General features: G+C 40.7%; 1 protein-coding gene across 1 annotated transcript in view; it reads right to left on the reverse strand.

Moving 5' to 3' along the window:
* The window catches only part of LOC127572899 (low-density lipoprotein receptor-related protein 2-like), an 81,703-nt gene that overhangs the window by 31,051 nt on the left and 23,204 nt on the right, over window positions 1-27,448 (reverse strand). Inside the window, 20 exon segments of the mRNA XM_052020625.1 lie at window positions 1,810-2,178; window positions 2,497-2,619; window positions 4,946-5,068; window positions 5,874-6,020; window positions 6,420-6,561; window positions 8,038-8,177; window positions 8,271-8,389; window positions 9,377-9,601; window positions 13,717-13,888; window positions 14,651-14,776; window positions 14,880-14,996; window positions 15,230-15,346; window positions 15,428-15,550; window positions 18,162-18,533; window positions 20,552-20,674; window positions 21,579-21,701; window positions 24,719-24,862; window positions 25,233-25,374; window positions 26,537-26,676; window positions 26,748-26,866. Of these exon segments, the coding sequence (XP_051876585.1) occupies window positions 1,810-2,178; window positions 2,497-2,619; window positions 4,946-5,068; window positions 5,874-6,020; window positions 6,420-6,561; window positions 8,038-8,177; window positions 8,271-8,389; window positions 9,377-9,601; window positions 13,717-13,888; window positions 14,651-14,776; window positions 14,880-14,996; window positions 15,230-15,346; window positions 15,428-15,550; window positions 18,162-18,533; window positions 20,552-20,674; window positions 21,579-21,701; window positions 24,719-24,862; window positions 25,233-25,374; window positions 26,537-26,676; window positions 26,748-26,866 (3,206 nt within the window).

The following is a 27,448-nucleotide window of genomic DNA, read 5'->3' on the forward strand; positions in this document are numbered from 1 at the left end:
CCTAATGCTAGAATGTATTCTAGATCATTTAAAAACCGCTCATTAATGCCTGAAATTTGAATCAGTTGGATAAATCTTCTGAAAAGCAAGCTGAGGTGGTGAATTTTTGAAAGCAGCTTCTAAATTTAAACTTCAAATTGTACAAATCCTGAAGTTGCTCAGTTTCATGTTACAATGATGGCAAAATGTTGGCAACTTTATCATTACCATCTCAGTCCACGTGAATGAGTCAGGTGGGAAAAGTGTTACACAAACAAAATGGGAAAAATGCCAGATGAAATTCACTGTTGGGGAGGTGCAAGATCATCCACTACAAATCAACATTAAGGGACAGAGAGAAGACATCTCTTGATATGCCATGATTGAATCAGGGCCACTCAAACCATCAATATACCAACTTTTGAAGAGCAATCCAATTAGTTCCTGTATGCCTCCTTTATGCACATTTGTCCAATTGCTCAAGGCTACTACACTATTAGGCATTGCATTCCAAACCTTAAAAAAATTATGCACAGTGGTTGTTCCTCAATCATACGGCACAGAAACGAGCCCTTTCATATTCTTGCCAACTATCCCATCTACCAACAGCCAAGCCATAACCTTTTAAGCCTTGGCAGTTCAAATGCTCATCTGGAAACTAGAATTTTAAGTACCTGTCTCAAGTTAATTTGAGATTCTAACCATCCCCCAGTTGATTAAGATATTTTTAAATCTCCTCTAAACCTCTTCTCCCGCCCCCCCCCCCCCCATCCCAAAGGTGCCCTCTAGTTTAAGAGCTTGTTATGAGGAAGGTTTCCTACTCTACCACATCCAAGTTCCTCAGTTTTCTTCACCTCAAAAGGACCTTCTGGTCCTTTCCAACAGTGCTGGAGGAACTCGGTAGGTCAGGCAGTATCTATGGAGGGAAATAAACAGTCGATCCTTCGGGTTGAGACCCTTCAGGGCTGGAAAGGTTCTGGCTTCTGCCCTCTTCAAGGTCAGGGGATGAGCACATGCAGTCAGGTGATAGGAGTCCAGGTGAAGGGGGAAGCTAGAAGGGTGGGGGAAGGGGAGATATAGGAAGCTGCGAGTTGATAGGTAGAAGAGGCAAAGGGCTGGAGGAGGAATGTGGTAGGAGGGGGCAGTGGACCATGGAATAAAAAGGGAAGGTGGGGAATTGATGGGCAGGTCATGAGGACAGGGGGAAAGGGTAAGAGAGAAAAGGGGGAAGGGGCCATAGGAATGAGGGGAGACAAAAGAGGGTAGGAAGTGGTAAAAGGCAAGAGTTGCTTATTTGCCTGACCTTAGCCAGGTTGTCAGAAGCAAGTGGATTTAGTAACCTTGGATGAAAGCACACTGCTGACTCACCAGAACAAAAAGGCCAGCTGAAACTGAGCTCAATTTTCTTTTAGCAATCCAAGGTGCGAGCCTAGATAAAATACTGAGTGGGCAGGTAGAGATAAAATGGGAATCCTCTTCTGGTGGAATCCAGAACCAAAATTGGAGCTATGCCCTTTGAATCAATTCCAGGCACAAATGACCTGAAAGCCTCTATTCAAACATATTGTTACACAGAATTTGATTTTAAAAAGTGGCATTGGGAATAAAAGACCAAATAATGTTGCTGTACAGATGGGCTATGATGTAATTGATTGTAGAAAGTCTTAAGGATCAACTGCTTAACTCCTGTTACTATATTCTTTGGTTCCAATTAAATGGCCAAGTTATGTTAACTTTTGTCCCTCGCCCATCTTTTTCTACCAGCCCCACACTAGTAGTTTCTTCTGAATTAAAGTGTTCTTAAATACTAAAAAAAAAGTAGATACTTACGGCAATTAATTTCATCACTTCCATCTTTGCAGTCAGCATCTCCATCACAGAACCAATTACTATGGACGCATTCACCCGAACCACATTGAATTTCATTTGGAGAACAAGTCAGAGGAGGATGGATGTGTTCACACCGGTTTGGAGATTCATCAGATTGATCAGCACAATCAGCATTAGTATCACATACCCAACTCAATGGGATGCATTCTGAGCTATTGCAGTGAAATTCATGTGGGCCACAGGAAGGTGGAGCACAGCCTTGTTCATCACTTCCATCACCACAGTCATCGTCACCATTACACACAAAAGTTTTTGATATGCATTTGCCACTAGAGCAGGTAAACTCTGTTGGACTGCAGGTGAGAATGCCTGGAATGAATTAAAAAAGTGCCATTTTATCCTGGAGTAAATCAAAATTAGAACAATGAATAGAACAAAGCCTTTTACATCGCTAATCCCTCCTCCATCTTCTCTCCTACTGAAAACCTACCTCTCTCCCAGTTCTGGGAAAGTCAGATGTCAAAAACATTTACTGACTCCCTTTCCACTGATGTTGCCTCACTGAATTTCTCCAGTGTTTCAGATTTCCAGCATCTGCATTTGTTTTGTTTTCCATTTACATTGTTCAAGATCTTAAATGGAATATTTATACTAAGCTGTAGACACTATTGGATGTCAAATCCTTACCACAGTTCTCTTCATCATTGCCATTACCACAGTCCTTTTCTCCATCACATTTCCAAGAGATAGGAATACATTGATGTGATCCTGGGCCACAGCTGGTTTCATGGATTTGGCAAATCTCTGCATCTAAAATAAGAAGGTCACCAATTTGCATGAACAGGTACATCAGAAAAACAAGGCAATTTGCTTTATACAACAGTGCTAATGGCTGAAGAAAAATTTCCAAGTGAGAAAACAAACCAACCCATTAACACTGGTAGAGAAAATTAATATTGATCCTTTGGATATGTGGTGAAAGTTGATTTCTGGTTTACAAATCTTATTGCAAGACTTGAGGAATGTTCCCCACCCACATGCCTTTCTGGCCAGCTTTCCTTGATCAGTTCCTGGAGACAGGAACTCATACATTTGCAGTGCAAAATCTTAGCTGTGCCCAATGGATTCAACACTTCAGTACCTAGCAATGTTCAACCACATCCCAACACGTACCTATAGAAACCCAAAACCCCACCTCCCCCCTCACCAAGCAATTATTACTTCAAATTCCAAAATGAGCTTCACCTTTGCCCCCAAAGCACCTTCATTCCAAATCTGAGGAAAACAAATTCGAATGAATAATGACAGTCAACTGTTCTGTAATTTAATAGACAGACCACAAATCACTCCTGGGCATATCACTTGCCAAAATGGCTTAATGCCATGCTTATTAAAAATGCAAAAACTGCTGGCATTATTGCAAATACCAACCTACTCCATCTTATTGATGGCAGCATGGTAATGTAGTGGTTAGCACAACACTATTACAGCGCCAGCGACCCAGGTTCAATTCCCGCCGCTGTAAGGAGTTTGTATGTTCTCCTGTGTCTGTGAGGGTTTCCTCTGGGTGATTTGGTTTCCTCCCACATTCCAAAGATGTGCAGGTTAGGAGCTGTGGGCATGTTATTTTGTCACCAAGATAGAGATGACCTAGTCAGCTGCAATGCTCATTCTCTCTCTTCCCACCCCCCCCCCCCCCCCCACAAACAAAAGTCTCCTCAGTACCCTGGTGTTCGTTCAGTCCAGGTCTTTATTTTTAGGTTCCAACATATTAAGACCAGCTACTGTACCTTTACTCCATCCAAGGTGTTAAACTTACTTCTGCCTGTTGCAACTTGCTCCAAAATATGTTCCCCCTTCACTTCTGTACTTGCTGAGATACTGGTCCCAAGCAGCACCAGTAAAATTCTCATCTCTCAAGTCCCAAAGTGGGATTACTTGTTCATCCCCCCCCAGGCCTTTCACACCAATTTCCAGTTCTAGCCTCTTCCATCAATTGCTCACTGAATTGGAAAACTATCAAAATGCTGCAAGTTCCTCTGAAAAGCTCCTTAAATCAATTTCTGGACAAGCTTGGTCATTGCCCCAAATTCCTTGTGGCTATTTGCCCCAGTGTCAAGTCTTGATAACACTGGAAATGCCAAGGGCACGTTTTCTTACACTTAGAAGTTTGAGCTTTACCATTTTTAATGTTTAAAACAAAACTGCTTGTTGCACAATATAGTTTCTTCTCCAAAATCTGATTAGTTTAATATGGCAGTGCCTAATGTTTTGACTGATCATTGGAAACCATTAACATCCCACCTGTTGCAGTTATCACTTCATTGGCTAGTTTATATTACATGAAAGGTAATCTTTTATAGAGTAGTACAGCAAAGGAACAGGCCTTTTCAGCCCACAATGTCAGTGCTGCCATGATGCAATTTAAACTAATCCCATCTGCTTGAATATGGTCTATATCCCTCCATTCCATCTGTTAATGTGCTCATCTAATTACCTCTTAAACAATGCTATTGTATTTGCTTCAGCCACTTTCCCTGGTGGCACATTCCAGGCACCTACCACTAAAGAAAAACTTACCACACATCCTTTTAACTTCCCCCTTTCACCCCAAATCAGCACCTTCTAACATTTGGTATTTCCACCCTAGGATAAGAAGACCATCTACCCTATCTATGCTTCTCAATTTTTATATCTTTCTATCAGCTCACCCCTCAGCATCTGACACTCCAGAGAAAATCAGAGGGGTACACATAGGTACGTGCAAAGGTACCAGTGATTACAATGATCAAGACTTTGCAGTTAGCAGCAATGTGGCCCTCACCACTGAAAGATGTCCCCACATTTTATGGTTTTGTACACTATACCTCATGGAAAAGTTACAGGATTTTTCTTTAAAGTGAGAATAGTTTATACATTTAAAGCTGTAGATTGTGCCAAGAATGCTACAAAACTGGGCTGAGACAAGGAACCGCTGACAGTTACCACCGATTTCCATATTTAACCACACATGCAGCAAATCACTCAAGTTTCTGGCAAGTCAACAAAAATAGAGCACAAAGTTTTTCAAAGTACAACACAAACCAAGACATTAAGCATTAACTGCAGGAAGTGCTTCATTTAGAAAAATACTCACGACAGGTTTCTGAATTTTCATCAGATCCATCTTCACAATCGGCTTTACCATCACATTGCCATTTGTTAAGCACACATTGTCCACTAAGGCACACAAAGTCAGATGAACTGCAAATCACAATAGCTGAAGAGAAACAGGAGTGTTAAATCCACATTGATGTAGCCAATGGTATGGGTTTTGTACAATCACCAATTATAGTCAAAGGGTATCCTCTTGCTTATAGTATCAAGTAGAAAGAGATGTGCTACCCAAGCTTTGCTCAGAGCCCAGGTTGAAGAACAAGGATGTTAATCAAGATAACAATTTAGTCAAGGCCAAAATATTCATACAAATTTAACTATGAATAGGGACAAACCAAGTTATGCAGAAGGAGCCAAAAACATTCACATTACACTGTAGAAATAAAGTAATCTATACAATAGTAACAGGACCAATGGAAGGTACCAAGGGGAGAGTTATAAACAGGATAGTCAGAATCTTTTTCCTAGGGTAGATATATCAAACACAAGACATGCTTTTAAGATTAGGGAGGTGGGGGAAGTTTAAAGGGCAATGTGAGGGGCAAGTTTTTTTTTTGAAGGTATAAATGCAGGGAGTGGTAGGTGCCTGGAATAGGTTACCGGGGTAGTAGGGGAAGCAGGCAGTCTGGAGGAGTTTTAGATAAACTCATGAATATGAAGAGAATGGAGTGATATAGATTATACACAGGAAGAGGTCATTTAGTACAAATTGGCATCGAGAACAGCAATAATATCACAGGCCAAATGGCCTATCCAGTGCTATACTGTTCTATGTTAAAGAAGAATGCAGATAAGGGTTTGAATTAACAGAAGCAGATATTGTACCAAAAGACTCTTAGTAGGGAATAAGTAACCTCAAGTCCAAACTCCATTTGGTTAAATCAGTTGTTAGTAAATTACCGATGTACCTTTTCTACAGTACTGTCCACCTTCCAGTATCATTCCAGAAGGACACATACAGGTAGATTTTTCTGAATTAATACTAATTTGAGGTGCAGGCATACACATGTAATCACAAGCTCCATGCTTTGAATCCACCTTGCACCAGTTTCCTCCTATAAAACAAGATCAATCGATCACAGATTTATAGTATATAGCATACTGAATCTTACATTTTCAAACTTCAAGTTTTGCTGATACTGGCTGCAACATTCCAAGAACATTAACTGCTGGGTGTTACTGATGATTTATAACATTTGACAAACTGAGTCAAGCTATTTCTAATTTACAGCTATATTTGCCAAGGATAGTGTGCACCCATATCCACAGTTGTTGTTCCAGACCAGTACCAGGATGGAAAGCAATGTGTGCTCTTGCAGATTCATATCTAAGATGGAATAAAATTTGACAAATTACAACAGTAATATTGTGTGGGCCAAAAGATTACCTCCCCAAACCACTCAAAAATTAAAGTATCAATTCCCATTTGGTCTTTGGAATAAAAAAAAACTTGCCTGATGGTTGCATTAATTCATGATAAACAATAAGATCTTGAGGTCTATTCAGATTAGAGATCACAGTTACAAGATCTTTTCCACTGAACTTGTTAGCTTTATGGATGGCTTCATTCTTCCCATCAATCCAAAAGACACTATCCTGGAGCATAAAGTTTGGAATTGGATTATTGTCACATATACTGAAGTACAGTGAAAAATTGTTTTGCATGCCATTCATATGGATCATTTCATTACAACAGTGCATTGAGGTAGTACAAGGGAAAACAAATGCAGAATAAAGTGCTACAGAGAAAGTGCAGTGCAGGCGGACCATAAGGTGCAAGGCCATAACAAGGTAGATTGTGAGGTAAAGACTCCATCTTATTTTGCTAGGGAACCATTCAATAGTCTTATAACAGCAGGACAGAAGCTGTCCTTGATCCTGGTGGTAAACACTTTCCAGCTCTTGCATCTTCTGTCCAATAGAAGGGGTGGGGGGAGGGAGGGAGAATGTCTAGGATGGGTGGGATCTTTGATTAGTTAGCTGTTTTACAGATGCAGGGAGAAGTGCAGACATAGTCCATGAAGGGGAGGCTGGTTTCTGTGATATGCTGTGCCCACAATTCTGTAGTTTGTTCTCAGGCAGAGCAGTTGTCATACCAAGATGTGATGTATCCAGATAGGATGCTTTCTATGGTGTATTGATTTCTGTTATTTCAAAAGGGCATTACCTAAAGCATCATGTGACCCTTACATCCATATGTTTTTGTGGGTAACAAGTGTCACCTTATGCAATGAACTATGCAGATCAAAATCAGAACACTCAGTACTCAAAATAATGGAGTTTGGAGTGGCCAACAATTGAGAGGTTACAAAAACAATGATCACATTTGCAGGAAACAACCTGCCCAAAGTGCAATTCTAGTGAGAATTTCACTCAAATCAGGTTGTGGTACTGGAGTTTCTTTTAAAACAGAACCTCCAGCCAGTTAAGCACCATGCCAGAGTTCTGAACAGAAACCACAACATGCAAATCTTCAGTTTTGAAAACCATTTCAGGGTGTAGTCAATTATTACACATTCTTAAAAAACCAAAAAACAACTTCTGAAACAAATCTTGGAATACATATCAAAATAGTTGCTTCTAGAACTGAAGGACTTAGCTCTGGTCATCTTAGTTCATAAATAATGCTTCTTCCCCAACAGTCAAGCAATATTATTACTAAGTCTTGATCCTGTTCTGGAAATTGTGCTGCCTTTGAAGCAAACATTCCAATTCAAAACTCAAAATATTGCTCTTCCTGGCTTTGGCATTTTGAAAATAATGGAGCACCATTAACCAAATATCAATGCACATATCTTCACAATTTAACAAGCCAGTGTGATTGCAGCCAAGTAACCCAACTAAATCTAGTTTGCTAATGTTCTATTTATAGGGCAAAATTACTTTCATGGTTAGCAGAACAATGGTTTACACATCATTGAGAGGATGACTCTTCAGCTTCACAGCAAGGTTTGAGATGCAAAAGCATTCTAAAAGTTGTATATAGGCAATGCATTCCATATGTAGTATTATAGTTACAAAAATCAGCCTTCCAAACCATATTTTCTTCCTTGCACAGGATTTCAAATTTACCTGAAATACAGAAAGTGCCAAAGGATGAGCAAGGAATTCCTGTGAATGCAGCACAGTGATTCTATCCTGACCACTCAGGTCAATGCTCGACAATGTATGAAGTTTGGCGTCAACCCAATAAAGACGACCTTTCACAAGATCTGGGGGTGGGGTGGGGGAGGGGGGCAAGAGAACATCAGTTGGGTTTCACTGCAATGTTTCAAAGCTCAAAATAGTTTCAAAGAAATACTTACCAAGTGCAATACCATTTGGCCACCGAATCTCTCTGGAAACCAGGAGTTGCCGACCATTACCATTCATTCCTGCTTTTTCTATCTTTGCTGGTTCACCACAATCTGACCAGTAAACAAACCTTTAAAGCAGCAAGAGGATGGAGCTACATTGAAATGCCAACATTGAAGTGCCAAACCATCAATAAATTCAGAAAGATTCACCTCACTTCAACTCATTTACATAGAATTAAAAAAAGTAGTCAACTCTGCCTTTTGATAAGATCATGGCTAATCATACCACCTAATTCAAGTACCTACATTAAAAAATGTTAAAATACTTCAACCACCTTTTGAGAAAGTGAATTCTAAACAATCCTGAAAAATTTCACCTCTTAAATTTGTGACTCATTTTTAAAGTTGCAGGGAATTAATTTGTACTGTTGGCAACTTCAATCACCTTTTAATTTTATCCAACTTAAATCTTTCAGAATCATTTGGGTTACACTTACTTTTAGCTATGATTTGGAGGTCAAACACTCAAGTGAACATAATGGTTTATGACATGGCTAATGAACACAATATATAGCAGGTTAGGCTTTTTAAAAGTTTATTTCAGGCATATTTGCGTTCAGACAAACAAATACTGTTCTGCTTCTGACTTCAGAATACATTTCAAAACAATATTCATGCCCTCCCCATTTCTACGTTAATCTAATGCTACAATAGTCAATGCAGAATTAGGGTTCATGTAATTTGTACTTAGTTACAAGTCCAGCAGCCAAAAAGTGTACAAAAGTTACTGCAGGTAGTGAATCAAAGCATATGTAGCAGTTAGTGTAACGCTATTACAGCACCAGTGACCCAGGTCAATTCTGGCCGCTGTCTGCAAGGAATTTGTACTTTCTTGTCGTGTCCGCGTGGGTTTCTTCCAGGTGCTCTGGTTTCCTCCCACATTCCAAAGACGTACAGGTTAGGAAGTTGTGGGCATGCTACGTTGGCGCCGGAAGTGTGGCGACACTTGTGGGCTGCCCCCAGAACACACTACGCAAAAGATGCATTTCATTATGTTGCAAATGTACATGTGACTAAGAAATCTTATAAGATATGGGAGGAAGAAAAATCTGTACCCTGATAGTGGATCAACTGCAATAGAACCTGGCTCCTTCAGGTCGGTATCAAAGAGGGTCAATCTTTTGCTTCCATCAAACGTAGCTACAGATATTGTCTTTGTACCACGGTCAGTCCAGTAGAGGTGCTTGTAAACCCAGTCCACAGCAATTGACACAGGGAAGTCTATATCCTTGACCACTCTGGAGGCATCAGCTCTGCCATTCCATGTATTGATGGAAATACTAAAACAGGACAAAGCAATTTAAACAGATTGCACCAAATCAGAATAGCTTCAATACATGAATACAATTTTGTCTGCAGCATGAAAGTGCCTGAGATAATTCAAGCAATTTATGGAGAGACATTCAAAATTGACATTGTGGCTTATACTAGATGAAAAACACCACGATGCTGGAGGAACTCAGCAGGCCAGGCAGCATCCGTGGAGAAAAGCAGGTGGTCAATATTCTGGGTCAGGACCCTTATTCAGAACTGAAAATACAAAAAGGGGAAGCCCAATATATAGAAGGGAAAAGCAGAGCAGTGATAGGTGGACAAAAAGAGGGGAGGTGGGGGTGGGCACAAGGTGGTGATAGGTAGATCTGCAGCTAAGAGATAGTGCTAGGCAGGTGCATAGGAGGAGGGGAGAGCAGATCCACTGGGGGATGGGTCAAAAGGTGAGGAAGAAAATTAAGGTGGGGGGGGGAAATAGAAAATGGAGATAGGGCTAGGAAACAGAAGAGGCATGGTTGGGGTGGGTGTGGTATTGGTTTATTATTGTCACTTGTACCGAGGTACAGTGAAAAGCTTGTCCTAAAAACCAATCGTACAGGTCAATTCATTATACAGTGCAGTTACATTGAGTTAGTACAGAGTGCATTGAGGTAGTACAGGTAAAAACAATAACAGTACAGAGTAAAGTGTCACAGCTACAGAAAGTGCAGTGCAATAAGGTACAAGGTCACAACAAGGTAGATCATGAGGTCATAGTCCATCTCATTGTATAAGGGAGCTGTTCAATAGTCTTATCACAGTGGGGTAGAAGCTGTCCTTAAGTCTGGTGGTACATGCCTTCAGGCTCCTGTATCTTCTACCCAATGGAAGAGAGAAGAGAGAATGTCCCAGGTGGGTGGGGTCTTTGATTATGCTGGCTGCTTCGCCAAGACAATGAGAGGTAAAGATGGAGTCCAAGGAGGGGAGGCTGGTGTCCATGATGCGCTGGGCTGTGTCCACAACTCTCTGCAGTCCTGGGCAGTGCAGTTGCTGTACCGAGCCGTGATACATCTAGAGGATGCTTTCTATGGTGCATTGGTAAAAGTTGGTGAGAGTCAAAGGGGACAAACTGAATTTCTTTAGCCTCCTGAGGAAGTAGAGGCACTGGTGAGCTTTCTTGGCCATGGCATCTATGTGATTCAACCAGGGCAGGCTGTTGGTGATGTTCACTCCCAGGAACTTGAAGCTCTCAACCTCAGCACCATTGATGTAGACGGGTGCATGTACACCGCCCCCTTTCCTCAAGGGGATGACCAGCTCTTTTGTTTTGACAACATTGAGGGAAAGGTTGTTGTCATGACACCATTGCACTAAAGCTCTATCTTCTTCCTGTATCCGACTCATCACTATTTGAGATACGGCCTACAACGGTGGTATCATCTGCATACTTGTAGATGGAGTTAGAGCAGAATCTGGCCACACAGTCATGAGTGTATAGGGAGTAGAGGGCTGAGGACGCAGCCTTGTGGGGCACCAGTGTTGAGAATAATTGTGCCAGAGGTATTGCTGCCTATCCTCACTGATTGCAGTCTATTTCTTAGAAAGTCAAGGATCCAGTTACAGAGGGAGGTGTTGAGTCCTAGGTCTCGGAGTTTGGTGACAAGCTTACTTGGGATTATTGTATTGAAGGCAGAGCTGTAGTCAATAAACAATAGTCAATGTAGGTGTCTTTACTGTCCAGATGTTCCAGAGCTGAGTGTAGGGCCAGGGAGATGGCACCCACTGTAGACCTGTTTCAGCGATAGGTGAATTGCAATGGGTCCAGGTTGTCTGGTAGGCCAGAGCCGATGTGTGCCATGACCAACTTCTCAAAGCACTTCATGATGGTGGATTTCAGAGGCACTGGTCAGTGGTCATTGAGGCATGTTACCTTGCTTTTCTTCAGTACTGGGATGATAGTGGTCTTCTTAAAACAGGTGGGAACCTGAGATTGAAGCAGGGAGAGGTTAAATATGTCCGAAAATACTTCTGCCAGCTGATCAGCACAAGATCTGAGCACACGGCCAGGGACACCATCTGGGCCGGGTGCTTTCCTCATGTTCACTCTCTGGAAGACTGATCTTACATCCTCCACTGTGATCACAGGTTCAGCAGCATTGGTGGCTGTCAGGGTGGATGGTGACAATCCACTTTTCTGTTCAAAACACACATAGAATGCGTTAAGTTCATCAGGAAGGGATGCGCTGTTAGCTATGCAGCCTGACTTTGTCTTATAGCCTGTTATGGCATGTAATCTCTGCCATAACTGACAGCTGGTCTGGGACTATTTTGAGTCAGTATTGCCTCGTCATCCCTGATAGCTTTCCGAAGGTCATACCTCAATTTCTTGTACAGATCAGGATCACCAGATTTGTGTGCAGCAGTCCTCTCCTTCAGTTGGGAGTGGATCTCCCGGTTCATCCATGGTTTCCTGTTTGGGAACACCCGTATTATCTTCTTTGGTACAGTCCTCAACACACTTGCTGATAAAGTCTGTGATGGTGGTGGCATACTCAAGGCTGGTAGCTGAGTCTTTGGACATGGACCAGTCCATCATCTCAAAGCAGATACATAGGAGTTCATCTGTTTTCTCAGACCAGCACTGCACGGCTCTCTATACCGCATCCTCCCGTTTCAGTTTCTGTTTGTATGCAGGGAGGAGGAGCACAGCCTGGTGGTCTGATTTCCCAAAGTGAGGATGAGGGGTGGCTCAGAAGGCATCTTTGATGGTTGTATAGTGTGATCAATGGTGTTGGCAACCCTGGTGGAGCAGGAGCACCCCTGGTGTGGGGGAGCCGTATGGAGACAGAGACTGGTCGAGAGAGTTCGCACTTGTATCTCTGCCACCTCTCACACTCACCCCTCCCAGACCCAACAGGGATAGAGCACCCCCTTGTCCTCACATTTCATCCTACCAGCCTATGCATCCAACACATTCTCTGCCACTTCCGCTATCTCTAGCTGGACCCCACTACCAAGAACACCTTCCCCTCCCCACCCCTTTCTGCCTTTTGTAGGGACCACTCTCACCACAACTCCCTAGTTCACTCCTCCCCACACACCCCACCCTTGGAAACTTTCCACTACCTCCACCATACCTGTAGGTGGTAACACCTGCCCCTACACCACTTCCATCCAGGGACCCAAACAGTCCTTTCATGAGACATTCACCTGCACCTCCCTTAATATCATCTACTGCATTCAGTGCTCCAAGTGTGGCCTCCTCTACACTGGCAAGAGGAAACACAATAGGTGACCGTTTTGCAGAACACCTGTGTGCTGTCCGTAACCGTGATCTGCATCTCCCCGTTGCCAGTCACTTCAACTCCCCCTCTCACTCCATCACAGATAGGTCAGCCCTCGGCCTCCTCCACTGCCAGGAGAATTCCAAGTGCAAACTGGAGCAATAGTACCTCATTTTCCATCTTGGAACCTTGCAGCCTAACAGCATGAACATTGAGTTCTCCCACTTTAAGTAATCCCCACACAACCCTCCCCCTACACCCACCCCCAACCATGCCTTTTTTTCCTTCCTTTCCTAGCCTCTTAACCCCCCCCCCCCCCTTTTTTCCTCATCTTTGATCACCCACCAGTGGATCTGCTCTCCCCTCCTGCCCCACATCTGCCTATCATTATCTTTTACCTGCATCTACCTATCACCACTCTGTGCCCACCCTGCCTCCCCCTTTTGTCCACCTATCACTGCTCTGCTTTTCCCCTCCTATATATACTGGGCTTCCCCTTTTCCTATCTTCAGTCCTGAAGGGTCCTGACCCAAAACACTTACTGCCTGCTTCTCTCCACAGATGCTGCCTGGTCTGCTGAGTTCCTCCAGAATCTGTTTTTCATCTAGATTCCAGCATCTGCAGTCCTTTGTTTGTCAGTGGTTTATACCAGATTTAATTTCTGCACTTGAGAATCAAAACATTAGTGTTAAGGATAGTTATGCCACTGGGGATAGAATTAAACTGGTCATCATTCTTAATCTGAAATTCAACATCTACTACACATTAACTAGTGCTTAATTCATGCAAGTTCCAACTGTCTGCTCTATAATTTGACAGACAAGTTGCAGTGTTAGTCTAGGATTCAGTGGTTTAATTACCTGAAGATAGCCTGCTGATCCAAGTCAGCCCAGAAGATTCTCTGTTCTGCAATATCAGCATCCAGTGCTACAGCATTTCTCAGCTGCACTGCCAACTCAGTGTATTTTCGGTGATGCAGACCTAGCTTCCTGATGTCATGGTGATTTGTGAAGATCAAATATGGTTCTTTCCCTGTGCACAGTTTAAAATAATTGACCCAGGAGAGCCAAATTTGGAAGCAATGCAAACCAATATCCAGTTAAGTGCATTAGCAATATGTTGAACTGCACATTGTTTAGAAGTGCAAACTACTCAACAATTGATAGTACAACATTGCAAGTATACCAGATGCTGTTCTTATCCCACCCCCAAATCAGAAATCAAGAGCCTTCCTGGCAATGTTCATCCTACCTTCTGTGCAAGGATTTAATGAGGAATTTCTAACACTTAAGCTATAACTTTTTAAAATAAAAATCAAGAAGTTCTAGAGTTAAAGTGTATTCAGCAGGATTGGATCAGCCCAGGTGAAATTATAAACTTAAAGTTCAAAAAAATGAATGACTTCTTGCAACTTTGTTACAAAAAGTAGATTGGGCATGTACCATCTCCTGCTCATTTTGACTTCCTTGAAGACCAAAACAACTCCTGAAATTGGTTCTATTCAAGGAAAACTGTTTAAATGAATTTTGACTCCTCCAGTTATATCAGTGGGAGGAAATACCAGAGTGCCTCATGGAACACAGCTTTACAGATCTGTTACTACAGATTCCTACACCCTCATGTATTTAAACAGCACCAAATAGCACTGCACAGAGTTGGATCACTGGTATAAACACGTTGCCCAAATCTGGGTAAGTATCCACAGCTTGAAGCAAATTAAATGACAAATTAGTGTGTCGATTAAAACAGTTAAGTTTTAAAGCTACTTGTATCTTCAGCTCAAGTTGTACTTGCCAACAGCTTTGCAAATCCCAGTAGCAGGATCCATTTGATATCCTTGGTGACATTCACATTTGTAACTTCCCTCCAAATTGATGCAAATTTGACTGCATGTTGCAGGATTTTGACATTCATCTATATCTTTTTTGGGGGGGGGGGGGGGGAGGGGGGGAAGGGAGGAGAGAATAAAAATCACTTTTTAGCTGATGTATTTTGTAATAACATGTTTAGAAATTCAACTTACCTACACAGTCCATTGCAGACAGTTGAAATCCTGTAGGACATTCACATTTGTACCCAATAAGGAGATCTTTGCAGATATGTGAACAACCTCCATTGTTCATTAAACATTCATTTACATCTGCAGAAACAAGAAAGCCAGGTAACTGTCCATTCACTCCTGATGCAATGTGCATTTATACTAGCTTTTCATAGAATTTATTGCATGTTAATTTTAGCTTCAATGGAAATTTTGCATCAACAGCACCATGAAGTTACATGATCAAGGTTAAAGATCAGATTAGTAAAATAATTATTTTACCAAAACCAAAAATCAGAACTCATTCACTCCAAACTAAATTTAAAAGTACTTACTACACCCTTTAGAGGGTTCATCACTCCAGTCCTTGCAATCTTTATGTTGATTACACACTTGAGACACATCTATGCATTCTCCACTTTGACATCTGAAGTCATTTGGTCCCGTGCAATCTAATGGCAAAAGATTTTCCAAATCTCAACACATCAATAAACCTAAACATTAGCTGATATTTTAGTGAATTAGCAACCTACCACTCTTGCAGTTGGCTTCATCACTACCATCAGTACAGTCTTTAAATCCATCACACAATTTATTTTCATGGACACAGTCTCCACTACCACATCTGAAGTCATCTGGTCCACATGTTAGTGGAGCTGGAATCAAAATGGAGTATTTGCAAAGTTAACTCATGCAGAGCATTGGGGTAACATTTTGGGTACATAATTTAAGTTTAAAATCACTGGCTGAAGATTTAGCTGCAATAGCTCTGACAAGGATTCAGATCCTATTCTTAAGCTGAAGACCAACTTTGTTGATTAAAGTGGACCTGGTACAAGAACACAAGATAATTGGAGTAGCCTGCAACACTATTCAACATCACCTATTCTGGCATCAACTCTTGTGCCAGTTCACTATAACCCTCAATTCCTTGATCTTTCATACATCTTCACCTTAAATTCATCTAGCCTTCACCACCCTCAGGGACAGAGTTCCAAAGATTCACTACCCTCCGACACACTCAAAGTTCTGGTGCTCGTTAAACTTGTGTATCCTAGTTTAACCAGAAGTTAAAATTTAGAAAATTCACTGGTTTAGATTTGAGGTATAATGCATCTATTCAGGAGCACGATCCTGTAGAACATCTTATGTACTAGAAATTGTAGTTTAGCTTTGGTATTGACAAACATTAAGATTTTAGTTAAAAAATCAAATTTATGATTACAAGGTAGGTATAAGAGAAGAGCATGAACCAAATGGGAATTTACAATATTGTAGCTGGGTGGGATGTACTCAGACAATTTCCCTTACTTTAAGAAAGTTGACTAGGACTCAGTCGACAAAATGAAATCTTACTGGAAAACAAATGCCAAAAACAAATTTGGCTAGAATAACTGGTCCAAGGAGGTGCATGGATCTGTACAGTCATTCAGTTGCAAGACAATTTGAGATCCTGGAATATTATGCTTCAATTGAAGTTGTCTTACCAGGACCCAAGGAACCGCATATGAAGTGATTGGGCAACTGGAATAAAAAATTCAAAGCATGTAGATACGTTGCTAATACAAAACTACATTGGACTGAGTGCTGCAAGGTAGAACTTGGAACATGGAACAGTACAGAATAGGAACAGGCCCTTCGGCCCATTACATTTGTGCTGGTCATGATACCCATCTAAACTAATCCCATCCACCTGCATGTGGTCTGTTTCCCTCTAGTCCCTGTCTGTTCATGTGCTCATCCAAATGCCTCTTAAATGTTGGTATTGTATCTGCTTCCATTACCTCCTCTGGAAGTGTTCCAGGCACTGGCTACTGCAAAAACCTGCCTTGCAAATCAGCTTTGGAGACTCAGTCCATATAGCTAAGCCAAGTGGGCAAGAATATGGCAAGTGGAATATAATATGGGAAGCATGGACGGTCATCCACTTGCACATGAGATAATATTGGGAAATGTTGCTCATAAGGGGTTTGAGTTATTGCACACAAGTCACTGAAAGCTGGCATTCCAGGTGCAGGATACTACAAGGAGAGTGTAGGAGCAATTTGTACTGTCATTGTATCAGGTCTTGGTGAGAAGGACTGGTCTTGTGCAGTTTTATTCTCCTTGCCCAGGAGTATATGTAACTATGAGAAACTGATGGATGCTTACCTGTATTCTCTAGGGTTAATGAATGAGGGATGATTCCACTGAAACAATTCTTACAGGGCTCAGTGGATGCAAGATGTTTCTTCTGGTCAAGTTTCTAGAGGGATTAATATTTGGTTTTTGGTGGGGGGGGATTGGTGTTTGCAGAGGGTAGTGATCTCTCAGTAAGTTCACTTAAAGCAGATTGGTAGACCTCACATAGAAGGGAATCATGAGATATGCAAATAATGCAGGAAAGAGGAGTCAATCATGGTATCGAAAGGCAGAGTGCAGGCTTAATAGGAAGATAGCCCACCCCTGCCCCCAATTTATACTGTTCTGCTTATTTTATAGGTGGAATTAAAATGTCTAATGCAATGTTAAGCAAGATGACAAAATCAAATTTATACTCCAAATGCAAAATACTCTAGATACTGGATATGAAATATAACAACCGAAAATTCACAGGTCAATAAAAGGAGTTCTGAGAAGTAACCTGAAAATTGCTCTCCATGGATGTTGCATGACCTGTGGAGCACTTTGAGCATTGTTTTAATTACAGCAAATGAGTGAATTTAACAGGAGGGCACAAACCAAGATAATGCATACACTGGAAATGACCCAAACCAGTGACTAAAGGGCAGCTACTGTGAGTTACATTTTAAAACGCATTCACCTCAGTACAAAAAAAGGATGGTCAGAAACCCAGAGTAACAATTAAAATGTGCAGGGGAAAATGAATAATTCAAATTCAGATTTCATAAAATCTCAACTGTTCTGATTTAATCAGATGTAGCAAAGTTGCAGAAGTCCATACAGTTTCAGGAACTACTACCATCCAGTGCTGTGAAAGGGATATCTGGCAACTATAGGTATATCAAGATTACTCGGTGGGAAGTTAGCTTTTGTTCATTCTTGACTCGAATGGACTTAGGTATTCATTACCTCCCCCACCACAACCTACCGCAAAACACGTTCCTCAGCATCCTCTGCTTTAAGTATTACTAGGCCAGTTACAAATCTCTTGCATCATGTTGTTTCCTAGCAGTTGAGCCAAAATTACGATTTCTTTCTACAACAGAGCCAGCTACAGCTAAATTTGAACCCAATAATACATGGCATTAAGACAGAACTACTTACCACAATTGATTTCGTCACTTCTATCTTTGCAGTCTGCATCACCATCACACTGCCACTTACTGTGAATGCATTCACCAGAACCACAATGAAATTCACCAGGAGGGCAAATCACAGGAGGAAAGGAAATATGCCCACAATGTTCAGGAGATTCATCAGATTGGTCATTGCAATCAGCATTGGTATCACATACCCAGCCCATGGGAATGCATTCGGAACTATTGCACCGAAACTCATGTGGGCCACAGACTGGTGGAACACAGCTTCTTTCATCACTTTCATCACCACAGTCATCTTCACCATTGCAGATAAATAATATGGAAATGCATTTGCCACTGGAGCAAGTAAATTCTTCTTGACCACATGTAAGGTTGCCTAAAACAAGTAGATAATTTATTGTTTAATGGGTTTAATATTAAAGTAAGACACCTTACAAATCTTTCATCTTTCCTCCAAATTTTGATAGTATTAAATCTGAAGTTTGGCCCTTTGGGTTGGATAGAAGATTAAGTGGCCAACAGGATAGAAATACTTTTCTCCCCCCAGTTGCAAAATGTAAAGAGTGGTGACAAGAGACTGCAGATGCTAGAATCTGGAATAAAAAAATAAACTGCTGGAGGAAATCAGAGGGCCAAGGGGCATTCGTAGATGGAAATGGACAGTTGATGTCTCAGGCCTAAAGTGGTGTTGGAGCCTGGGGCTCAAATTTCCACAATTTTTAATGAAAAGGCACTGAAGCCATACCTACTAAATTTGCTAATGACAATCATGGGTAGGAAAGTTAGCGTGAGAGGACACAAGGCTATAAAGAGGGATACAAAGCTGAACAGGTGTTGGAAACATTGCTGGAAGTGCCCAGATCAAGACTTCGAGTATTCTGATTTTAGGTTTCCAGCATCTGTGCTCCACATCTCCATTCCAACATTTTTCTAACTAATCAACCAGATGGAATCAATAAGTTGAAACAAGCATGATCTGACTCCATCACAAAACTGTTCTCCACACCAGTGAATTTAAGCTCCTTTCCTCACTTTGAGACAAGGGTCATTAACCTGAAACATGACTGTTTTCTCTCCACAGATCCATTGACTTGTATAGGCTAGATGAGAGAGCAAAGATATGGTAAATGGAGTATAATATGGTAAATGGAGTATAATATGGAAATGGAAAATTTCACTTTGTCATGAATAGAGCAGCATATTATTAAATTACCAATACTGCAACAGTTGTGCAGAGGGACCTAGGTACCCAAGGGCATGGTTTGCAAAAAAGCTTCAATGTACGTACACCAAGTAAATAAGAAAGCTAGCAATTATGGGGAGGGAGTGTATACAAAAATAGATTTTGGTTCTAAAAGGCATTGGAAAGACTGTACCTGGGGAACTGCATCCTGCACAGGTCTTAGAGGATGGATTCAAGTGTACAGGAAGCAGCTCAAGATTAGACTAATAGTTGGAATTTTGGGTTAGCTTGCATCTGCCGAAGATCAAAGCAACTTGATTGAACATGACCCCAAAGGAAATTGATTGGCAAACATGCTCTACAAACATGGCCACTGTTTAAAATCAAGGTGTCACCCATTTAGAAAGGCAAGGCAGCCTCGAGGGTCACAAGGCTTTGGAACTAGTCTTCAAAACAGATAAGGAAGCAGAGACTGAACATTTAAAGGCACATGTAGGTAGATTCTTGATAAGCTGGGGCAGATGGTTGATGAGTTACTGCAGGTAGGTGGGAATGCATAGCCAAGATCAGTCAGATCAGCCACGTTATTACAAATGGCAAGACAGGCTTGAGGAACTGAGTGGCTTACTCTAGCTCCCAATTCATATGTTTGCATTCTACATTATCTCCGAGTGTGTGCACAAGTTGTAAAGCTTGTTTCATTTCAACTGGGGGCCTTATTTAGGTTCATCTTCCAACTGTTCTCATCCTTTTCTAATATTTTGTTGGAGTGAGAAATATCCTTGAACACATCCTCACAACTGAAGTATTGACAGTCAACTGAAAGACTCCAATCATGCATACTTGTTTAATATCCAAATTTGACAGCAGTGAATCTTTGCAAGCCAAAAATGATCAAGTTAACTATCAACTGAATCTGCACTGGCTTCAGTTAATGGATTAATCCATCAGGTGATATGCTTCCAAGAGGAAGTCATCAGATTAAATCAATTTCATTTAATGTGACAGTGTACAGCTTAGATGCTACCTTGTCAAAGCTTATTACTTGTATACATGATATGCGTCTGCCATTCTTGCCTCTAAAAGAACAGAATGCACCAATTAGATAATCTCCAAAAGTGTTCATATTTTAAGTATTTTTCTCCTCCATGGCATTTTTCACTAGCACTTGCAGGCTAAGGTTCAACTTGGTGTCAGAGGCTTTGACTTACCACAGTTCTCTTCATCACTGCCTGAAATGCAGTCTCTTTCACCATCACATTTCCAATCAATAGGAATACACTGAAGGGAGTCAGTGCCACAGCTGATTTCATTCATACGACAGGTTCTCATATCTAAAACAAAAAGGCAGTTAGTTCACAATTTCCAGAAGTGTACAATTCTGGCAGAGTTAAGAACAAACTCATTCTGACCAAAGGGTTAATGTTTTGAGTGAGTTCATTTCTTTCCACAGGTGCTACCCAACCTGCTGAGTGTTTCCAGTATTTTGTTTTTAAATAGCAAAAATACCTTGCTGATATTAACCAGAAGACTGTCCAAACATCTCCAGTATGAGGTTCTTCCATCTCAAGGACAGACCAACTCAAAGGAAAGACTACACTTAACTGATAACTTAAGCTGTTTCTCTAATGCAGATTCTTTCCAATTTCAACTAGACCAGGGCCATGTTATAGTTTGGTAATAAAATTGTAAATTCCTTTTTTGCAAAAATACAAATTTAATTTAAAACCTGGTGTAACAAGGTATGCTTATTGCCAGTTTACTACATTATCCAAGTACAATTTGCATTGTTTTTTTTAAATTTGTAGTTTTTTTTAAAAACTGCTTAAACAATTCAAATCAAAATTCAAGCCATTTCATGGCATAGAGAAATTTGAAGTATTCCAAGCTGAAATTTAACATTGTTCTATACTGCAGAAGGCACCCATTGTTCTAACTCAAGTGAATTTAAAACAATTGCATCTTCCAGAAACTTGTGCAATGTTTTTAGATGACAAACACCCATTAAACCAACCAGTCTCAGTAATCCATCAAGTGGAGAATTCAGCAGCTGGCCAAAGTCCAAATCAAATGCAATATTATGCCCAGAGATTTTTGTAAAAGAATGACTGCCAAGAGGTTTAAAAGTACACAATTTGCTCAATGTTTAAAAAAAAATCAATGAATTTGGAGTACTACAAGCCAAATACCAAGGTAGGAAAACATGATTACACAATGTAGATAAGATCAAAAACTTACGACAGATTTCTGGAGCCTCATCAGATCCATCTTCACAGTCAGCATTGCCATCACACTGCCATTTACCAGGTATACATTGCCCATCAAGACAGGTAAAATCAGTCTCATGACAGGTGATATTAGCTAGAAAGATTTAATTCAAACAGCACTTGATAAATGAGGTTTACTCAATGACATGTCGTTGGCTCCTAGAAGCACCAAAAAGATCTTGCTAAATCTTAAATTTTGATTGCTACTATTATATTTGGTTTCAGTAACACTGCCACAGAAGGTAGTTTTTTAAAAAAAAATATTCAGCCTAGGGTGTGGGGGCAGGGGTGGGGGAGACAAACAAGTTTCTCATAACTAGTTTATTAAAACCAAAATCTTTAGATTGAGTCATTGCTCCATCTAGAGTTTGAATTTAAAACAGTGGGGGAGGAAAATCTAATACTGAGTAAAAGGCCACCCCTACTGGCAGCAGTAATCCAGACAGTGGTCAACAAGTTGTGCTTTTGCTGCTGCCTGATGCTGGGAACATCAAATTGAACTTGCATCTTATCAATAGTCTAGGCACTAGGAGAACTGTAGATGGCAAAACCCAGGAGTTATTTATACCCATAACAAACCATACAGGATACAAACCCCTGGGGAATCTGGAAGGGCAAGATTTTTGGCAAGTATTCAAAACTATCCATTGTTTTTCTCCACAATGGATTCTTTCCCTTAAAATCAACCTAATTTTGCCCAACCTCAAACTTCTGTGCAACTTGTTTGTCCAGTTACTTCTAACAACTGAAGAACAATTGAGCAAATGCCCCAGATTATTAGGAAGTCTACTCCTTTCATTTTCTCCAAATTAAGATGGCATTGCAAATTCCCCCAAGATTCAGAGTTACACAGCATGGAAACTGGCCCTTTGGCCTAACTCTCTCATACTAACCAAGTAGCATAACTGAGCAATTCCCATTTACCCTTGTCTGGCCTACATCCCTCCAAGTCTTTCCAAATAATGTACTAGCCAAATGTCTTGTCTAATTGCATCTGCCTCTACCATTTCCTCTAGCAGCTCATTCAACATACACACCATCTGAGAGAAAACAGCCGCCTCTCAAGTCCCTTTAAATCTTTCCACTGTCACTTTGAACCTATATCCCCTAGTTTTGGACTCCCTACCCTAGGGAAAAGACTGACTATTCACATTGTCCATGCCCCTCTGATTTTATCATCTAAAGTTCACCCCTCAACCTCTTGCACTCCAGGGGGGATAAAAGTCCCAGCCTATCCAGCCTCCATTCAAAACCTTCTGTTGCAGTAACATCCTCAAAATCTTTTTTGTACCCTTTCAGTTTAATAACCTTCTTCCTATGGCAGGGTAACCAAAACTGCACACAGTACCCCAAATGTGGAGTTACCAATGTCTCACACAGCTGTAACATGACATCCTAACACCTGCACTCAATATCCTGATCAAAGTGCTCCAAATGCCTTCTTCACAACCCTGTCTACCCATGTTGTCACTTTCAAGGAACTATGTACTTGCAACCCTAGGTCTCTGTTCTACAACTGAGCTCTATTTACTGTGCACATTCTGCCCTGGTTTGTCTTACCAACATACATCTCACATTTATCGGAATTAAACACCACCTGCCATTCTTCAAACCACAGGCACAATTGATCAAGATCCTGTTGTAATCTTGGATAATCCTCACTGTCCACTATACCACTAATCTTAGGTGTCACATACAAACTTATTAACAATGCCACCCACATTCTCATCCAAATTATTGACAAGGTGGACCCAGCACAGATCCCCGCAGCACACTGCTGCTCACTGGCCTGCCGTCTAAAAAAAACCTAATCACCAATGTCCCCGTCAAGCCAATTTTGTTTCCCATTGGCTAGTTTGTCCTGGATCCCATGTGATCGAACCTTCTGGACCAGCCTACCATGAGGTACCTTGTCAAAGGCCTTGCCAAGCTGCATATAGACAAGATCTACCATGCTGCTTTCATCCATCTCCTTGGTTACTTCAAATAACTCAAATTCACAAGACATAGTTTCCTATGCACAAAGCCATGCTGACTATCTCTACTCAGTCCTTGCTTTTCCAAATGCACGTAGACCCCGTCTCTCAGAATCCCCTCCAATAGACCTGCCCACCACTGACATTAGGCTTAGTCTGTAGTTCCTAGATTTTTTCCTTGCTGCCTTCAAGGCACAATATTAGCCACCCTTCTGGCACCTCACCTGTGTCTATCAATAATACAAATATCTCCGCTAGTCACCCTGCAATTTCTTCCTAGCTTCCCACAGTATACTAGATACCCTTGATCAGGTCCTAGGGGATTTATCTACTTTTGTGCATTAAGACATCCAGCACCTCCTCTAATGTGGACTCAAGACATCACTAACTTAGTTCCCTAGCAGGTCTTTCATGGTAAATACAGACAAGAAATATTTGTTTAGGATCTTGCCCATCTCCTGCAGCTCCACACAGATGACCTTGATCTCTCCCTAGTTACTTGTTTGCCCTTAATATACTTGGAGAATCCAAGAGATTTACTTTACATTATCTGCTAAAGCTATCTTGTGTCCCTTTTTGCCCTCCTTGTGTACTCCTACACTCTATACTCAAGGGATTCACTTGATCCCCAGCTGCCTATACCAGACATGTCAAAGATTAATCTCTTCCCAAAAATCAAATGTATTGTGAAGCTTTATTGGATCCAAACATTTTCTAGTGACCATTCTAGTCGCATGCCACTAAGACATTTGCCCATTTTAATTGTACACCACTGGAAGAAACCTTATTAAACCTGCTAGATAATGAATGCAAAAGCTGTTGGAATTAAATTGAAAATGTAACTAAAGCAGGAATAAATGAAGTTTTCAACCAAGAATGACTTTGCAGGAGTAATTTCATAGAACTGAAAAAATGCTAAATCTTAAATGGAATCACTCAACTGATACAATTGGGTTGGTTCACACCAAATCTCATTGGGCCAATGACGCATTAATTTACTTCTTGTAAATCCTTTTCTTTCAACCAAACTAGAGCTTAAGATCTACTTCATTGTAACAATCTCCAAAGTTGCCACAAACTCTTCTGCACCAAGTTTCTCCAAATGCAAGAGTGCACAAGATTTAAATCAGTTTACCTGCTTTGCACTGCCTTTCATTTTCCGTATCCATTCCAGAAGGACACACACAAGTATATCTGGGCAACTGATCAATGTGTGGAGCAGGGAGGCACAGGTATTCACAACCTCCATTTTTCAGTTTTTCATTGCACCAATTTTTGCCTGTAGGAGCAAGAAGAAATGTCAAAGTCAGTAATTTCAGAAATTTCAGAGTGGTCCTCGGTAGAGGAAGCTGCCTATTATGCCAACACACTATTATAACAGTGAATATATACTCAATTTTACTGGCATCGGGCTCTCAGTTCCATTCATTTGATGTAGGGTTTCAAATTTGTCAGCTATTGCAGGATAATCAAATGGAGTAAAAAAAAAGCTGAGATAATTGCTACAAAAGTTTTTGAATTGACTATTAGAAATCACACTTTGAATAAACCAAGCCTAAAAGTATTACAACAGCAGTGCCAAGATGTGTTGTAACCCAGTTAGTAATCCTGTAGCAAAATTATCAGTCACGTGGTGACAAGTTTCTTACCAGAAGGCTGCATTAATGGGTGATAAACAATGACATCCTGAGGTTGATTAAGGTTAGAAACCAGAGTCACCACATCTTCTCCTGTATATTTGTTGGCTCCATAAATGACTGCATTTATTTCATCAGTCCAGAATACATGATCCTGAAATATGCAAAAACGTTTTTATATATAGAGCAAATGGAGCTAGTTGACCAAGAGCACCCTCAAGAGGGCAAGATAACTTCTTGTATTGAGCAAATCTGGGTGTACAAATGTAGATCAAAGTGCTCCACTAAAGATAAAATCTAAAGCAGTTACACCAGAGATGAGAGCTAATTTTTCTATCCAAGTGCAAATCTGGCTGACCACCCCTGCTCATCATCATTGGCCCTAACATTCATTTGCAAGACAGAAAAAAATTATGCCCAACCCACATCAAAAACTTCTTGTTGTTGGTCACATTATTCATTGTTCAATGCTTTCAGTGCTGAGATTTACACATTTTTAATCATCAAGCTCTGCTACAAAAATCACCTGGAGTGTGCCTGTTATACCACAAGCAATCATTTTTGCCTTAATAACATGGCTCAACAGCAAGTCATTCCTGACCCATGTAATAAAGAGCACAGCTGCAATCTGCAGGCTTCTGGTCTATGCTTTACTCTACGATACAAGCTTCATTCCCATCCCATAAATACAGGAAGAGACCCCAAACCACAACTCGTACTGCACTGCTGCTTGTTTTCATTAAAGTAATATTTCCAAATTCCTACAGAAAGTGTCCCAAAGCCTCAAACTATCCATTAAGTGCAAGTTATTCCAGTGATTAATTTATAGTAGGAAGTTGCTACCAGAGCTTAGTCTTGTTACATCCTCAAATTATAGTTAAAAAATGTGGCACTGAATTTTGTACAATTGCAGCATATAACATTTTGAATTATGCTCTAAATAACTTATAGGCACAAGAGTAATAATACCTGCTGCTCTTTACTGAACAATTTGCAAATTCTTAGATTAATGGCAAGACTAAAGCTTATTGGCAAAGTAATTAAGCTTAGAATTTAACAGACTGGCTGACTTAGAGTCCATGTCCTTATTATAGATGTTGACATTGTGTCAGTCATACAGCACTGAATCAAGCCCTTCAGTCCATCATATCCATGCCAACCATCAAGTACCCATTTACATTAATCTCATGTACTAACAGGTGACTCTCCTCTCTTCTCCACCTGCCCCCCCACCCCCACCAAATTATATTTAAACCTAAATGTAGACAATGAAAAAAGGCATTTAAAAGTGTTCTACTTGGTCAATGAATTTTTACCTCAAATACTGTAACAGCACAAGGATGAGCAAGGAATTCAAAGGATGAAAGTACTGTTCTTCTGTTTTGTCCATTTAAGTCAATACTTGACAACAAGTGCAGTTTGGAGTCAACCCAATAAAGAGAACTTTTCACGAGATCTGTGGAGAAGCAAACTATTAACTATGTGCCAAAATGGAAAGGGAAGGGAGAAAATTGCTATCTCACTTACCAAGTGCAATACCATTTGGTGATTCAATCTCAGTGTTAACCAGAAGCTGCCTGTTAACACCATTCATCCCAGCTTTTTCTATCATTGGTGGTACTCCTAGATCCGACCAGTAAATAAACCTTCCAAAGCAAAATAGTTCAAAACCAATCACCTCAAAATTTAATCAAGATAATACAACACAAGGAAGAAATTTAGTACTGGTATCCCAAATTCAATATTCCTGGCATTGAGTGAAATGAAATCACCCTGTAGACTACCCATCTTCATAATTTCAGCCTTGTGGCTTTGAAGAACAAAAGGCAAGTGTTCTAGATCCATCAGGAGCAGGAATGGAGGCCAAGCTCATTTTGGACCTGCACAGCTAAGGGAACTTCCATCTAGTCTGGGTGAACATAAATTAGTGAAGAGCTATTGTAACCAAACCATAAAAACAATGCTCACAATGTTTAACAGGAAAGGAAACATTTGGTCTTGATCTGCATAGTAGGCCACCAAGAAAACCATTTCGATCAACATTTGATAATAACCCTGAATTAGCCATACAAAGTTTGGAAAGAATCAAGCATCCATGAAAACATTTAAATGGTCAAATGTGGATTGGTAACAATGAAACTGGAAGTGTTGGAGAAACTAGGCTGAATGACTTGTATTCTCATTCCAGAAATTTAAGTGCACACTACTTGCATTGCTTAGTATCCTAT

The sequence above is a fragment of the Pristis pectinata genome, chromosome 7, assembly GCF_009764475.1.
Source record: "Pristis pectinata isolate sPriPec2 chromosome 7, sPriPec2.1.pri, whole genome shotgun sequence".
Lineage (NCBI taxonomy): Eukaryota > Metazoa > Chordata > Chondrichthyes > Rhinopristiformes > Pristidae > Pristis > Pristis pectinata.